General features: G+C 49.2%; 1 protein-coding gene across 2 annotated transcripts in view; it reads right to left on the bottom strand.

Annotated features, from left to right (window-relative positions):
- Positions 1 to 12110: 12110 nt before the first annotated feature.
- sm (heterogeneous nuclear ribonucleoprotein L) overlaps positions 12111 to 16806 on the bottom strand; it is a 240406-nt gene continuing 235710 nt past the window's right edge. For both annotated transcript variants that reach the window (XM_011140892.3, XM_011140899.3), the window contains one exon: positions 12111 to 16584. In XM_011140892.3, the coding sequence (XP_011139194.1) occupies positions 16445 to 16584 (140 nt within the window). In that variant the 3' untranslated portion in view covers positions 12111 to 16444. The remainder of the gene's footprint in view (positions 16585 to 16806) is intronic.

Genomic DNA, 16806 nt, shown 5'->3' with positions numbered 1-16806 from the left:
CTCACGGAGACGTGACGACTCGTTTGGAAAATCATCGCCGTCGGAGTAGCTCCCGGGGATTCGAACGCGCGTTCTCGCCGCGCTGAGCACGCGGCGTCGAACGCGATTCTACGCTTCCGCTGATCACTCCGTTAATTACCGCCCGAATTCAAAATGGGGCAAGAGTAGCCTCTTCATCACGTCGTCACGTGAAACGATCCCCTTTTTCCGCGCGAACGCATTCCCGAAGGATGAAAGACCGTGCTGCGCCGTCGGATCGCAACGAGAGAGCGCGTGCGCGCGCGACGTCTTTTTCTCTCTTCTTCTTCTTTTTTTTTTGTTTTATACTTAAAAAGTATCGCATCGGCCCTTCGGCGGTGCGACGACACGACAAGCGCGTTTTTGCACGACAGGCAATTGTACACGTGAGTCACACAAATTCGCGAGAACGGACGACGAGAAGCGGCGTGAGATCGTTCGTGTGTTTATCTTGCGAACAGAGAGTACTTGAAGCGGTTGTGTAGCTCTTGCATCTCTAGACACACATACAGGCGTCTCACATACGTCCTACAGCAGTGTACACCAGTGTAAGTCACATAAGAGTGAGTGAGGAGTTTCTTCGCGCGTACTCGTAAATGTAATATACGTTTATATAATATAGAGATGTATATATAAATATATATGGATGTGCGTGGGTCGTGGTAGTGGTAGTGGTAGTGGTGATGGTGGTTGTGGTTGGTGGTGGTAGTGGGTGTGCTGTTGTGTTCAGTGTGTGACGGTGTACATATATATATATATATATATACACACACATATATATATACATACATACATATATATATATATATATATATATAGTGTATATATTTATATCTAGTCAACTGGTTGCGAGCAAAGTTTCGAGTCGCAAAGCTCGTGTACATGCGAGATTTCGAGTGTCGTTTGGTCTTTGCCTGTCTGTTTTTTTCTACGAGGTTTACTCTCTTTATCGTTTGCCTGCTCTCTCGGCGGCGAACGCTGCTGTCACCGGGGAAAAGTGTCACGGATATCTGTGTGTTGCTGCGCGCGTTCGCGTATTCGACGCGTACCTCCTGCCTGCCTGCCTCTACTTTTCCCGTAAGCACACGCTAATTCCGCCGAGTCGTCCGGCCATTTCTTTGTTCACTCTCCTCGGGATATCGTGTGTGCGTTCGCCACGCGAGGGTGAGAGCCGTGCTTCATCAGGAAGAACGACAATGTTTGAAGCGTAAAAGAGCGACCGGACTTTCATCCTCGCCTTCGAAATCGAAGCCAAATTTCCGTCATCTCTCTTCACGCACCTCGAAACGCACACGTCCGACTTTTAATTGCCGATATATCCCGTATTGACACAACGGGTGTGACGTCGCGTTGAAATTCGCCTAAAAGCGTTCTGATCAACGGAAAAAAAAAAAACAACATCGTGAAACATCGGTCTCTCGGCAATTTGCGAGACGGCCCCGTTGCACGACTTCGCTCTCTCTCTCTCTCTCTCTCTCTCTCTCTCATTCTAGCTTACGAAGCGTTTGTGTCACCCTCACGCGTGCGTCTCACGCATTTCCGCTCTCTCAGCCTCTCCCCCTCTCACACACGCATATGCACATGTACACACACGCATTCAGATACGCACACGCGCACACACACGCACTCTCTCTCTCTCTCTCTCTCTCTTTTTCTAACTTTGCCATAAAAAGTAACAACCATTCGAGTGGAGCTATCTCTAGTTCTTGATGCACAAACATGAACAGAGATCGCGCATCCACGTTGTCCGGTCGCGAAAGAAAGCAAAAGCGCTATTTAGGCTGCACAGGCGCGAGGGGGGTCGCTTTTCTTTCTCACCGTCGACTCCACTCTTCCTGCCCCCCTCCCCTCCCCCCTCGGCAAATCGCGCTTGGATCCGTTTGGTCGAAAGGGTTAACAATTCCAGAACTAGATTTCAATACTTTATATTTCATGTCCAGTTTTTTTTTTTTTTTTTCTATATATATTCTCATATAGAATCTGTAGATATACATTCTTGGCAAATCCGAAAAAACTGATTCCAAAATAGGAACAGATCATTGTGCGAACTATGTATACAGGGTGCAATTTGTGAGAGACGCACGTGTCGTGTCGTGTGTTCTGCTCGATACTAATATATCTCTTCGTTCTGTATTTCTCTTATCTCTTTTTATCTCATCTCTCTCTCTCTCTCTCTCTCTCTCTCTCTCTCTCTCTCTATCTCTATCTTTCTTTCTCTCTCGAGTTGGTCGTCGTCGTCCGCGTCGTCGTTATTGTCGTTGTCTTCGTCTTCGTCGTCGTCGTTGTCATCGTTATAGTTATCATCATATATATCCCTTCTTTTTCTCCCTCTCTGTATCTTTCACCGCTTTTTTTCGTTTGGTTTCTTTCGTCTGAACGGTGGTACATTTGATAGGGTGCACAGGGCTGCTAGGCACAGATAATTGACTCGCAAATAACTCTTCAAACAACATTAGAGCGTACGACATACAGTATTAATATACACATTACATCGTTATTTTTTTTTCCTTTTCGTTTTTAAGAGTAACCACATTTTTGGAGCGTGTCTACGCGTGTGTCGCGCGCGCGCGTGTGTGTGTGTGTGTGTGTGTGTATGTGAGAGTAGGTAGGTGGGTGTGTGTGTGTGTGTGTGTCTCTCATTCCTTGTTTCGTTTTCAGTTTCCTTCTCCTTTTCCTCGAGAACATGAATTTCCGCAGACTCGCGCGTATACACAAGCTCGTGTGCCTTAATATGACGCCTGACGCAGGCTTGCTCTGTATCACGCTTCGAAGAATGAGAATCTTAAACGTTATCTTTCGTTTGTCCTCACCGTATGAACGATGCGATTCGAGCTCGCCTGAGGTCTGTGTGTATGTGTGTGCGCGTGTGGTGTGTGTGCCTGTGCTTATCTCTTACATAGATATTCTATCGTAATATTCGTTTTTTACATACACATGGGGCGTATTGTATCGCATACCGATGACGCGGATATATACAGAGGTCCCAGATCGTATTTCGCCTCGAAGAGTCCCTTATTCCTATCTGAATATTTATATATATATATATGTGTGTGTGTGTGTGTGTGTGTGTACGTGTGCGGAAAGAGGGGGTCGAAAGAAGAGATGAAGCTCGGCGACGGAGGACTACGTTGTCGCGATACACTCGCGAGATGCCGTCCTGTGAGATAGCAGTATGCGAGACGGAAGAAATTCGAACGCGTGATAAGAGCACACCCGTCATCAGATGCTATTATTGCACGTTGCTATATTTCTTCGTTGCTTGTATGCGGCTGTGTGTGTGTGTGTGTGTGTGTGTGTCATCCGATGTGAATATCGATCGTTTTGCACGACGACGTGGCTGGCGATATCGGCGGCGGCGCTGCGGTACAACGGGCTATTATGGATGGTCAATGCTCGATTGACACGACCGGCTGGAAATTACGACGCGTCGCGGCAGACGCTGCTTGAATGATCAAGTGGAACCGCTCGGGAGTTTGCCGCCTCGGCGTGGCTCGGCGGCTCGCGCGATCGTCTTTCAACGTCGATTGTAATTAATTCGATGAGAATCAAGCGAAGCATCGCATGCGCGCGCAAACGGTAGTTCCTGAAGTTGTTTAATCCGAGTTTCCCCTTGGTCACGCTGATTTCTCCGCGCGTTGGTTTCCTCGAGCGTTATACACGGTTTAGCCGCGGTCCGGCATTACGCCGATCGAAGGGTCAAGTGGATGAAGAAGTTCGCGACGGGTCGACTTCAACACCTTATCGACAATGAAGAGGCACGTTCCCGCGCACGGAGAGGAAGGGTCGCTCGGATCGGCGCGACAGTGAACGAAGCAGATGCGCTTCGGCGGAAGGAAATGGTGAACTCGCGCCCCTTCGAGCCGAATTAATTCGCTTCGTGAGAGCTGGAAATCCTGTTTCCTTCAAAACAAAACGCGTTTGATTTGTTCGTTGCTTCGTTGACTCGAACGAGCTTTCTTTCCCGTGCGTGTTAACTCTTCTTCAAATACGCGAAGGAGGGGAAGGAAAGATTGGCTGAATTATAACACGACTAAATGCTGCTTTTGCCTGAGAGGAATGGAATTTCTCGCTTCTACGAGCCAAATTCGGTTCAAAGTATCGGGAACTTCCAATTGCCTCCGTCAAAAGATGCGTTTGGTTCGTTCACCGTCATGTGAATTCAACCAACCTCTCTCTTTCTTCCTCCGTGAAACGGGGAATTTTTTCGGACGCGTCCCGACTGAATTATATATATATATATATATATATGCTTCAACGATAGCGCGTCAATTTTCTATACTAAAAAAATGGCAAATGCTTTCGATCGCTGCGTAAATAATCCGTCTCGCTTTGAATTTTATTTTCACCACAGCCGTGTTCCACTATTTGTTTACGAATTTGTTTCCCATTTTTTCAACTCGAATATTTTTGCAACGGAAAGCCAAGTGGGCTCGCGATCGCTATAAAAAGCGGATTTTCTCCGTGCGAGCAACGGCAATGGCAACTGTTACGGTTATCGTTGTATATATTGAATATCGAGTATCGAGGCGCGCGCGCGCGCGATGGCGCGTAGAAAAGTGTGGGTGCACTGCCAGATAGAAACGTTAAATCGTAGCGTCGCGATAATGGATAGAATCTTTAATGCTTTATCGACAAGGCCATAGCGCGCTGATTACTCTTACGCCTAACGTAGGCCTTTTCTTTTTTTCTTTTCTTTTTTTTTGCTTCGCTTTAATCTACTTCGTTTAAACTACGTGCGACAACTGACAAGTAACGAGAGCCTTGAGATCTCAAGCTTAAGGCCAATGGCAGAAGAAACTATTTTGTCAATCATCCAACGTAGGGAGACGAGAAGTGCTCACGGTCGAAACGAGGCCACGAGGCAAGACTGATTGCTGCAAACGCTTGCTCGCGTGTGTCTCAACCGCTAACCGGGATGACTTTTCCCCTAAAATTCGTAGTGTTCAAATTCGAGAGCCAAGTCGAGAAGATAGCCAAAACCGTTGGACGAATTTTTAGATATCGTTGCGTCTAAGTTTACATCACATAGACCGACGCCTGCGAAACGGGTGTTTAGCATCCTAATACAACACCGCGCAACATGATAACCAATAGGAAGCGAACACGCGAGTCTGCCTAACGAGAAGGCCGAGGAAACTCCGGAGTGAATTAAGAGAAGAAGAGAGTTTAGCGAAACATGAAGAAAAGCGGATAGCGCGGAAGCGAACGTATCTTTCCTTACGGCGGGCGGCGGGTGTAAATTGAACGGGTCGTGTAACGATTTTCGCCAAGTGCTTCAACAACCGAGAAAAGTCAGATTTCGAAGACTCCGGCTCCGCTTTAACCCGCGGCTAACCGCGATTCACCGGCAAATTCCGGGGGCGTCCGCGAACGGACTTACTCTCGTTCGTCGAGAACGCTCTAACACGTAACGAGCGACGAATTTAATTCTCTGAACATGATTTTATCCCTTCCTGCCCGAGCCGGTCTATGTGAGTAAACGCAATTAAAGCAAGTACAGTTAAGATGCACGAGCGAATCATCATTACCGTCGCTGATGTGCCGCTGATGTGTGCTGATTTGACTTACAAAAGACTCTCCCATCGGGCTATAAGCACGAGAATTCACCAAGTTCACCGTTTCGACGAGTTAGCGTACACGAGCGCGCAAAGGCACGAGAAATGCAAGTGGAGCAAAGCCACAACGGAAGCGTTGGCTTCGAGAAGCAGCCTTCCTACCCGGTAAGCACGCTAAGTTTCGTCGGCCGTCGATAAGGTGTCGACCGTTTACACAGCACTCATTCGATAGCTTTAGCATAACGGCAAACGGCAAACAATACACAGCGCTGATAACAGTCGCGATCGAAACACATCCGAGCCGCCCAAACGCAAGAAGAAGACGGCCGGAGATCGCCGCGAGCGGCGAAGAGCGTCAGGGCACTGTCGAAGTGACGTCAGTTACACACGCGAGTGCACGGAGTCCGACCGGTCGAATCGTCTCTCGCATTGCTCGCGATCTTAGCATTGGCGATCCATCGTGGCGCCCATCTTGACGCAGCGGCGGCGGCGACGGCTGTTGCTATCGTCTCGTGTGTTCGCTCCGTCTCCGTTGTGTGTTGTTGATGTGTTGGTTGTGGTGGTGGTGGTGGTGGTGGTGGTGGTGGTGGTGGTGGTGGTGGTGGTGGTGGTGGTGATGTGGTGGTGGTGGTGGTGGTGGTGGTGGTGGTGGTGGTGGTGGTGGTGGTGGTGGTGGTGATGGTGGTGGTAGTGATGGTGGACTGATGTGTTGGGGTTAGCTGAGTGGGTGAGTGGTCGTGTTTATACCGGTGATGCGCGTGTGTGATCGATGTATATATAATAATTGTATACAGTCAACAAATCTTATTATATCTAATTTGTCTTTTCACGTAGCGACGGGAAGACAGAGCTTAGAGACCCTTCCGGCTCAAATGTACAAGTAACGAGGTGAAGAGAGGTGGGCGATAACGGGACAAAAGGGGCGCGAGAGATAGCGGCGGGATGGGGGCGAAGGGGGGAAGGCGAGCAAGGGACGGAGAGTACGTGTGATCGGCGTGTCGCTAATTTTTCCTCTTTTCTTTCTTATCGAGACATCGAGTACGGCGGGCAGCGGGGACGGGGAGCGAGGGAGGCGGGAGGGGAGGGTGAACATTAGAAACACTGATATGGCGTATGGTAGTGCTCGCGGGGGTGCCTAAGACCTGATATGTGAAGAGCGGGTGTACGTCACCGGGAATACTTGGGCTCGTCAGGAGAATCGCTAGAAAGGCTACACTGCGCTTTGCTTCGTCCTGCACGGCATACTCCGTTTGGGGTCGCGCTCGGCGGGAAAGAGACAGAAGAGATCATTCGTCGAGGAGTCTGATGTCAGTCGAGAGAACGAGGAAAGTAAGGAGTGACGAAACGATCGCGCGGGTGAAACTGGCTCGCGGTGAGGCGACCCATTTTTTTGCGGTGAGAAATCGCGAAATAACGAAGATCGCGCCGGCGAGGATTGGCGACGAGATCTGCTGCCGATTATTTATGCGTGCCGAAAGTATCGAGTGTCGTTATATTTAATCTCAATTATACTTCAACCATCTGCAACTGAATGTTTTCACGCGTGGTCGCGTCGCGGCGGAGCCTCGCGTGCAAGAGGAAGCAAAGCGCAACGGCAGTAAATACCCTTTCGCAGTTTACCATTAATTAATAACAATATTTTAACGATATGTACCCTACTGTATTCTCGACTATCTAAGTGTCTAACTAACGAGCATTAAACCTAACGCCTTAAACGCAACGTTCACTTTAAACATACTTATATCCGGCCACCCGCGGCTTTTACAAAGTCCGCGGGGGGGGGGTGAGAAGGACTATAAATAATTGTGACACTAATAAGAATAATGATAATTACATTATTAATAATTAATTAATTAATTAATTAATTATCGGATACTCATGCGATTGCAAATATATACATATAGAGAAGATGGGGATATGTATTAGTTATAAGATCTCTCTAAAACCAGTTATATCCGCAGCTTCCTTGCGCCTCCGTTACAATTAATTATTCGACACAGATGGCTCGTTTTTACAACCTCCAAGTTTGGTGTGTGAAGAGTGTGTTTAACATGTAATCGTGCTTATACACAGTGCTATGTAACTCTACTCTGGAATACTGTATCGTTTACAGGAGCTCTCTACAGGCTACAAATTACAATTTGATTTTGTACAACGTTTAGAACCTGTTCACCAGAAGATGTCCGCGAGAGGATGCCCGCCCGGGTCGCGGTTGCTACCGCAGTCGCGTTCGCTCTGCGATTAACGATTAAGTGTCTGTGTGTTTCCCCCATGTATCTGTCTGTATTGCGTGTGTTCGTGTATGTGTGTCACGTCCTTGTCCATTGATTTAGTTTAATTAGATCTTCTATAAGCGTGACACTTAGCGAGAGAGAGTACGCGAAACTTACTCGGGGTATAAGTGGAGGGGGGGGGGCCTCTTCGTACCAAAAGAGAAAAAAAGGAGCCAGGTATAAGCTATGTACATCCTCCACTCGTCCGTGGAAAGAGACGCGCGATTAATCTTACATTGTAAAACGCGTGTCTGCGTGTTTCACGCCTAAACGTGCCCTCTAAACCCCTCGCTGCGACGGCGGCAATCCTGAGGATTGGCGTTTGAAGAGGCGCCGCCGCTCCCGCTCGAGCTGTCAGCGTGAGCTCCCGGCGCGAGGTACGCCGAATGTACGCGGGTTATTCGCGTCCCGCTGCGCTTCGACGTGTCGCGGAAGCCACCGGTAAACCCGGAAATATGCAGCACCCGAGAGCAGGTATGCCTGACGACGCAATTGCTTCGCGTGTGAGCCGCCGTCAGTGAGCTTGTTGGAAGCAATTTCTCTCTCTCTCTCTCTCTCTCTCTCTCTCTCTCTCTCTCTCTCTCTCTCTCTCTCTCCCTCCCTCCCTCCCTCCCTCCCTCCCTCCCTCCCTCCCACCCTCCCTCCCTCCCCCCCCCCTCTCTCTCTCTCTCTCTCTCTCTCTCTCTCTCTCTCTCTCTCTCTCTCTCTCTCTCTCTCTCTCTCCCTCCCTTCCTCTCTTTCTCCGCCCTCTCCATCTCTATTTTACTGACCAAATCAACTCGAGCCAGGACTGAGCGTCACAGTAAGGCAAAAATACCAATTATACCAATTCCAGGACGTGTACCTAATTCCCGACACTGTTATTGACTACATTCACAGTAGAGAATGCTGCTTTGCAGCTGATGTCAATTTCGCCGTGAACCCATTAACATATGCTCTTAATCATGACTAAATTACAACGACATACAGCAATGAGATTCGAGAACCTTGCAACAGTCGCCAGACAACTTTTCTCACTGATTGCAGCCTTTGTTTTGATCTCTAAACTCGAGTATTTAATAAACCTTCAACGTAGAACATACACACACACATACACATATTCAATATATATATATATATATATATATATATGTATATATATCTCGAATGTATGTATTTATATATACACATATATATATCCCATGCTGAAAGTTTAAATATTCATATTTAAGGATCAAGACAATAAGAGCATGTCCAAATTTAAATACACGTCTCGGCATGTGTTGATACTTTCATCTTAGCCGCGTAGAAATATAAATCTGTGACGCAACCGAGGACTCTCGTCCTGGGGGATATTCCCAGAGGTATTTCGTCATCCTCGTGTAACATGCGGTTGAGAATCTCTCTCTCTCTCTCTCTCTCTCTCTCTCTCTCTCTCTCTCTCTCTCTCTCTCTCTCTCTCTCTCTCTCTCTCTCTCTCTCTCTCTCTCTCTCTCGCTCCTTTTTTATTACGCCGTTATCAGACTCGCGCGCGGGTCCTCGGATATACCTGTTCTCGCGCACAGCACGTCTTTCCTGACGATTCGAAGCGCGCGCGCAATCCTCAGAATGCCGCGGCACTGGTCATGCAGCACCCGGTCGAGGGTTGATATGCAACAAACCGTGCGAAAGCGAGCTTCTCCGCTCTTTGCGCGCGCGAGGCTCGTCATCTTCTGATGCACAGAGTACTCGAGGTGCGACATATCTGTTACTTATATGTGTGTCTTTAGATTTAACCCTTCCACACCCCCGCGCGTGCCGGCGTCGCACTAGGCTGGCGACACCGTCGGGACAAGCGGCTATTCCTTAGAAATCGATTTCTGCCTGCGCAGACTACGAGCTACCTACAGGTCACTCTCTCTCCCTCTCTCTCCCACTTACTTTCTCATGTACCACACACACACACACACACACACGCACACACACACACAGACACACACACACACACACACACACATACACACACGCTCTCTTTCTCTCTCCGCTATACGCCTCTCGCCGTTTTTTACGCTTACTGTTTCTTTATTATCCTTTAGCTTTTTTCTCTCACTCGACTAATAAGACGACGGGTCTACGGTCTTCTCCTACGTCCTCGTTAAGCTGAAAGTCCTACGGAGGATCCGCGACAGTCTCTAGCGCGCGCGAAGTTCTAGAATTCGGTGTTTGCTTATTTGTATTTGTTATTCGACGACTTTAATTTCCTCTGTCTAATTACACTTAGCGCACATGGAAAAGGGTTAAATGTAAAGGTCGACCGTCTTCCGAGGGGACGTCGAAGAGGCAACGCGGCCCCGTCTCGCCGCGCGTCTCGACACACTCTCGTTCTTTCTCTCGTCCCGGATGCACGAAGAGAGATGCACGTGGTGGCGAACGGGGCCGTGTTGGGCGAGTGTGTTCGTTGTAAATACGTTCTACGTACGCGCGTCTTAGCTTTACCGGAGTTTAGCGCGCGGGTAAAGTGTCAGAAAATAAGCGACAGTCTGGTATATATGCGCGCGTGCTCGGTCGCTCGGTGCGTTCTTACTTATTGTAATCGCGTCGTTAAACTCGCGCGGCGGCTAGTGAGATTCTCCGTCGGGATGTGACGCCGCCATTCCCGTAATACCTGCCTCGAGAACGAAACCGCATTTTCGCCTTCCCGCTACTCACCGCTGCTTCGGTCGCGCTCCCCACGGCAGGGGGGGAGGGGTGAAAGTTGCAAGTTAACGGAGGAACGAAAAGTGTCGTTCGGTGGATGGATCTTACCGAAATAGAAGAATTTAGATGTTTTTCTTTTTTGTCTGTCAGTCAAAGGAAACATGACCTGTCGAAGACGGCCGGTTTAATAATCTGGATGAAAAAATATGTATATACGTCGGCTTGCTTCGGTGAATTAATTATTTTCGTAATTGTACGAACGAATTTCGCTAATTTCGCGAGCGGAATTATCAAATCGACTGGTCGTTGAAATCGTGACTTTTGCGATCGCGATCTCAAGCTTCGGTGAAGACGCGCAGAAGGGAACCGAGAAAATACGCACACAGATAGCGCGGCTTTTCTCGCGAGTTCGTTCCCGAGGAATCGCGAAACGACCCGACTTGCGGCACACTTCACTTCTCGGATTTGTCTCTGAGTGGATATCGTCGAGTGCACAATCGCGACGCGTTTTGTCACGCGACGAGATATGCTCTTAATTTTAAATACGCCATAGTCCGTATCACATAAATATATATATATATATATATATATATATATATATATATGCATATATATATATATTTATCTACAAAACTGTATGATATGGTTACGCGTTCTCCTAAAATTGCTTAGCGTCTACTCGCGCTTACACGTCTTAGGTCCTGTTTGTCAAATCAAAAGAGAAAAGAAGAAAGTGTTGAAACAATGTTGTTCTCTCCGATGTGAAACGTGATGTACTCTAGGCGCGATCGAAATTCAAGGCATAATTACGCGACAACGATGACGCCGATGATGATAATGCTGACGATGATCGATGATGATGACGATAAGATGACGATGATGATGACGACGACGACAATATAATAAAATGACGTCTAATTACATTAATATAATTACAATATCGGTCCTAATAATAATAAAAATACGAGAATGTGATGTAGAAACACAAATTTGGACTCTCCTTGCTAGGGAAGAGAGTGCGCGGCGGCTCGGAGGGGATGTATTAAAAAATAATATATATATAAATATAAATATATATATATATATATATGTATGTAGAACACAAACTCTCTACCGCCGTGAGTCTCCGCGAATGTAAACAACAACCGACCAACGCGTCGCAATTGATCGCCGAGCGCGCGCAAAGTTCATTAACTTAGTACCTCTTTTCTCTACATTTCCGCTTTCGCGCTCGCGCTACCCCCTCCTCCCTAACGACGTCGATACGTCGTCCCCTTTTACAATCGACAGCTCCAGCGATACGGTTTCTCGTCGTCGGCGATCGGTGAGGATAAGTCTCCTCCCTCGCGTTCACCATCCCAGCCGAAGCTCCCGATTATTACACGATACACACAACTTATCCCCTAGGTTGTATTGTAACAAATATTGCCTCGAATATAAACTTTGTTTGCTTATTTAAATTATTTTCTCATTTACGTTAGAGTATATCTCTCGCTCTTTCTTTCTCTTCAATTCTCTCTCTCTCTCTCTCTCTCTCTCTCTCTCTCCCACTCTTGCACTCTCTCACATTCTCTCCCTTTCTCTCTCTCTCTCTCTCTCTCTCTCTCTCTCTCTCTCTCTCTCTTTCTCTCACGGGCAATGGACAAAACATGGCGGGTATATTCATCTCACGCAATCTCTCAAAAGGGCGCGCGTTCGGCCCTTTTATTATCTTACGTTTACGTATGGCCGAGTCAAAGTCTATATTATTTTTAGTTTAGTTAGTCGTTTGGTTCGCATCGCAAAATTTGTTCGGAGATCTAAAACCATTCTTATAAAAACGCCTCTCGGCCCGACAAAATATTGCCGAGGGACACTAATATATCGTGTGTAGAGGTGTGTACGTATGCGTGTAGGTGTCGTGTGTACCGTGTCTCTGTGTGGGTCTATGTACGCGTGCGTGCGTTCGTATATCGTATGTCTGTGTGCATGTGCATATGTAATGTGTGCGTGTGAGTGTGAGTGTGTCGCCGATTTCATTCTTCCTTATTGTTTGTTTTGTTTCCTTTTTTTTTGTTTGTTTGTTTCAATATATAAAATTCAGTTTTTGCAGAATGCGCGATCTGATCAAAAGTGTTGTAAAGGAGTGCCACGGCGCTCGTCGGGCGTGGTGCGTTCACTTTGTCGTGTGTGATTGTTTTCCGTTTTTCTCTTCTTCTTTCTTTTGCCTCGCTCGCCCGCACGCGAACGTGCGGACACTGTGACATGTCATCGTCGCAACCTGAACACTACAGCTTTTGGGAGGATTCCTTCGTTCGTTTATTTGACTGGAGAAGCGGAGGGTGTAAAGTGGGGGGGGGGGGGTACAGTGGAAACGACTTAATCCTCTTAATTGATAGCAGTCTAGACGACTTTTATTGTTTAACCTTTAAGGTCCGCGACGTAGCCTCGCGCAACGAAAACCGAAACGCAAATCGAAACACTCACCTTGCTGCTCGGCGTAAAAACTTGCAGATATGCAGAGTTCCCTCTCGTAACCAATCGTAAAATTAATCCTTATCCGGCTAGTGGATATAAATCCGGATGTCTTTGAAATTTAAAAAAGAAATCATTACTCAAATTCGTCGATTATTCTTCGGGCAGAGGCGTCTCGTTGATTCGTAATGGCGTCTCTCTTTTCGTCCGCCATTTTGAGAAAAACGTTGAAGCTCTTCACTCGAGACAAATTTCCGAAGGATACAATTTGCAACTCTCTCTTAATCTGTCAGAAAGACATATGCTATCTTTTAAGAAATTATCCTTGCCACTTTTTTCTTCCTTCTTCCTCTTTTTACTTCTCATAGCTCTAAAATGTCTTATTCTAACGCGGGGAAGAAACGCAATATCTTATCGCTATTATATTAGAAGTTATGCTCTTTAATTAAACAGATTTCAAGCAACAACACGCTAAGCGACTGGAGCCCAAAAAAAAAAAAAAAATATATAAGAATCCTAGATTAGACTTTATTTATAGGTTTCGGTTAAAATGGCCCCAATTAAAAGGTTCTCACATTCTTTTCTAGACGACAATGTCGCCGAGAAAGGAAGAGAGAGAGAGAGAGAGAGAGAGAGAGAGATGAACAAGTTTCAAAAAGCCGCGAAAAAAATAGAGCTACATGCCCCACGTGTGAAAAGTTGTCGCTCCACCCGCGAATTACCGTGTTGTTGCGGACGAATTCCTCAGTTCGTTTAAAATATGTCAATTTTAAAATCAGAAAAAGAGACTTATCGTTCCACGGGGAGGGGAAATCGCTCCTCTCCAGCCGGAGGAACAATTTGCCCGATTTGCTGTGTGTGTACATGTATATATGTGTTTATGTACGAGTGTGTGCATGTGTAGGTGGCTGAGTGGCTGGCTGGCTGGCTGGCTGGCTGGGTGTGTGTGTGTGTGTATGCGTGCTTCAACACAAAGTTGAACGTTGACGTTACAGAAGCACACGCGGTGTTGGGTCGCGCGTTGTACGGCAAACATACAAAGGAAACGGCGCGACGCTTGCCGCGGGCCGTTGCGTAATCACGACGACGAATGGAGCGGCGGCGTTGACCTTCAAAAGCGAATGCTCTCTGCGCTCCCTGCGCAGGTCGTACGACAGTTTGTTCTCGTGGCGCAAAGCCGATTCGGATCTTCCCGAATCGCTCTTTTCCTAATTGTGTCCCGTACGTGTACGTGTGTCTGTGAGTGTGTGTTAATTAAGTGGTCGTTGAGAAATCTCCGGTTCATTATTGGATCCCACAAAATATGGTCGTCGAGGAGCGCTGGTGGCTCGGCTTGAGGGTAAAATGTGTCACGTGTGTCCATGCGCGTTTCCGGTGAGTCGAGCGCGAGGCGCGAGCGAACGATAGGACGAGCAAATTAAAAACGAGCGATCGATCTCGAACGAGCGAACGCACAAACGTGAGGAAGCGTCTCGCGAGGGCGACCGTGAGAAGGACAGCTGGGACGCCCTCGTATCCTAACGAGAGAGGCTTCGCGGGAGCAACGCCTCCTTGCGCGCTTCGCCGACAATCACATGTAGAATGGACACTTCGTGCGGATTTGCTCCAGTCTCGCTGAAGAATTCCGGTCAAAGAATTTACCAAACGCCGCACCCTCTGAGGAGATTCAGCGGTCTTCCGGATCATCGTGCTGCCTCTCCTCCGAAAGACCCGACTGCCTTTCCGAAGAAGCTAAACTGCGTCCTCGCGTCGTCTCGTTGTCAAAGGGATTCCTCCACCTGGTTCGATTCATTTCCGATGGGTTCCCGTCGTCCTTCTCCAGCCGTCTCGGTAAGTTATTTTCTCTCGCTTCGATCGTTCCCTTTGATAGAATCAGCAGAGTCCTGCATGTCCTCTTATGGGGTTCCAACTTCCTCGAACGACCGCTCCACCCCGGAAAGTTTGGGACTCTCTCGGCGAGCCGTCGCTCTCGTTCCCCTCTTGAGAAGAAGCAGTTGCATCTTCGAGTTGCATATCCATCCTCCTTCGTCGATGGAGTTCCAAGTTCTCGTTCCTCGTTCTAGAAGAAGCGTCTCCTCTATTGCAAAGCCCCCTTTTTTCTTCTTCCCCGAGAAAATTGCCAGCTCCTTCGAATCATCATGCAAGAGTCGACCGACACTTTCGGGCCGTTTGTTTGTCCTTCCCCGTTGGCTCTGCTTCCCTTCAGGCGGTTGCCGCCGTCCCTCTGAGGCACCTCGTGAACCCCTCCTCCGTGAGTGAGATCCCAAGTCCGCGCACGCGCGTAGTTCCTTGCGAAGCACGCCGCCGATTTGTCTTTTCCTTGCCCTTGATATGTATGCGCGCCGGAGGCCGCCGGTCTCCGAGCTGTTTCCAGGTACCTCCGAGAAGCAAGGCGCGCGACATCAAGTGCCGCTTTGGCCACATGAGCCGCACCCGTTGCGCGCTTCCCCGAGATGCCGCTAGGCATCATCATGCGTCGTCGCGAAGAACCCTTCGACTCCGTCGAGATTTTGCCGCTTTGCTGCGCTCGCGACAGCCTGCGAGCCCGACACCGTGTTCACACATACACACATAAACCTCCGCACACACCCCCACACACACAGGCATACACATACACATACACACGCACACACACACACACACACACAGACACACACACACACAGACACGCATACATCTCCTGTGCAGCACTCACCACCCCGCAACTCCGCGAACGCCGGGCTCCCGTGTCCGACAGCCTGTGGTGTGTGTGTATACCCCCACTGACGACAACAAGCATCCCCCCCCTCCCAACGCCGACGATCGACACACCAGAGCACCATCAGCGCGCGCTCAGCCGCAACACACTGCACCGCAAAAATCGGAGGATCCCCGTGGCAGGTGTCACACAGCGCGGGAACCGCGAGGTCGAGGGCGCGCGGCCGCGAGAGACAGTACACAGAGCGTCGTCGGCGACGACGACTCGGAGTCTCGGCGGCCTCGTGCGGCTGGCACACGCTCTCGTGTGGGGTAGGCATCACGAGGGCAACCCCGCCGTCGTCATCGTTCCCGCATCGCTCGTCGCGTCCGGTCCCGAGCGAGGTGCGTGGTCACGACACGACGCGCAGGGACGAGTTCGGTGTATCGTACGATGTCTGGGCTGGTTCCGTGTCCTCGGAAGGCGCGTCGCTCGATCTCGTCGATGTGCGCGCGAGTCTCACCGGTCCGCCGCCGGTCCGGCGGTTGGGCCCGCCTCACTCAGTAGGGCCAGAAGGTGGGCAACGGAGGCGGCGGCGGTGGCGGCACGGTCGGATAGAGGGTCGGAGTGGCTATCAGGAGGCAGGTGGGTGGCGGTAAGGGTGGCGGTACGGGTGGCGGTAGGACCGGGGATAGCGTAATCGCTGCGGCTGCGGGGTGCAGGGCCGTGCCCGTCGGGGCACACAACGGGTGCAGGGCGAGAGAGGGGCGCTGGCGCTGACGCTGACGCTGCTGGCCCTGGACCTCGCCGTTCTATTCCGAGTCCTGCTGCATTTTGACGTGGCCATTACCGGCGGAATTGCTCGACGCGCTACCGCTGCTCGGTGGGAAGCTTGTGGGTATGGTGCGCGACGACGAGAAGCAGAGTTTCATGATGTAGGGGAACTTGCCGTCTGAAACAGGCGACGCGACCGGACCGCGTTCGGTTAGGCTGGGTTCGCGTTATCCGTGTAGACAAGCCGGCAGGCAGGCAGGACACGGCTCTCTCTCGTCTCAGTCCTCTCTGCCAAGGGGTCTTCGGAGTGCTTTTGCAATGGCGTCGATTTGCAATCGAGTCGATCGTATCACATTTTTGTCTATTGAGAGAATAGGACTCCTGCCTGCCACCCGTCTAT

The sequence above is a fragment of the Harpegnathos saltator genome, unplaced genomic scaffold (assembly GCF_003227715.2).
Source record: "Harpegnathos saltator strain DR-91 unplaced genomic scaffold, Hsal_v8.6 scaffold16, whole genome shotgun sequence".
NCBI classification, from domain to species: domain Eukaryota; kingdom Metazoa; phylum Arthropoda; class Insecta; order Hymenoptera; family Formicidae; genus Harpegnathos; species Harpegnathos saltator.
Note: the sequence above shows the minus strand (reverse complement) of the source record. Positions and strands in the feature narration are given on the sequence as shown.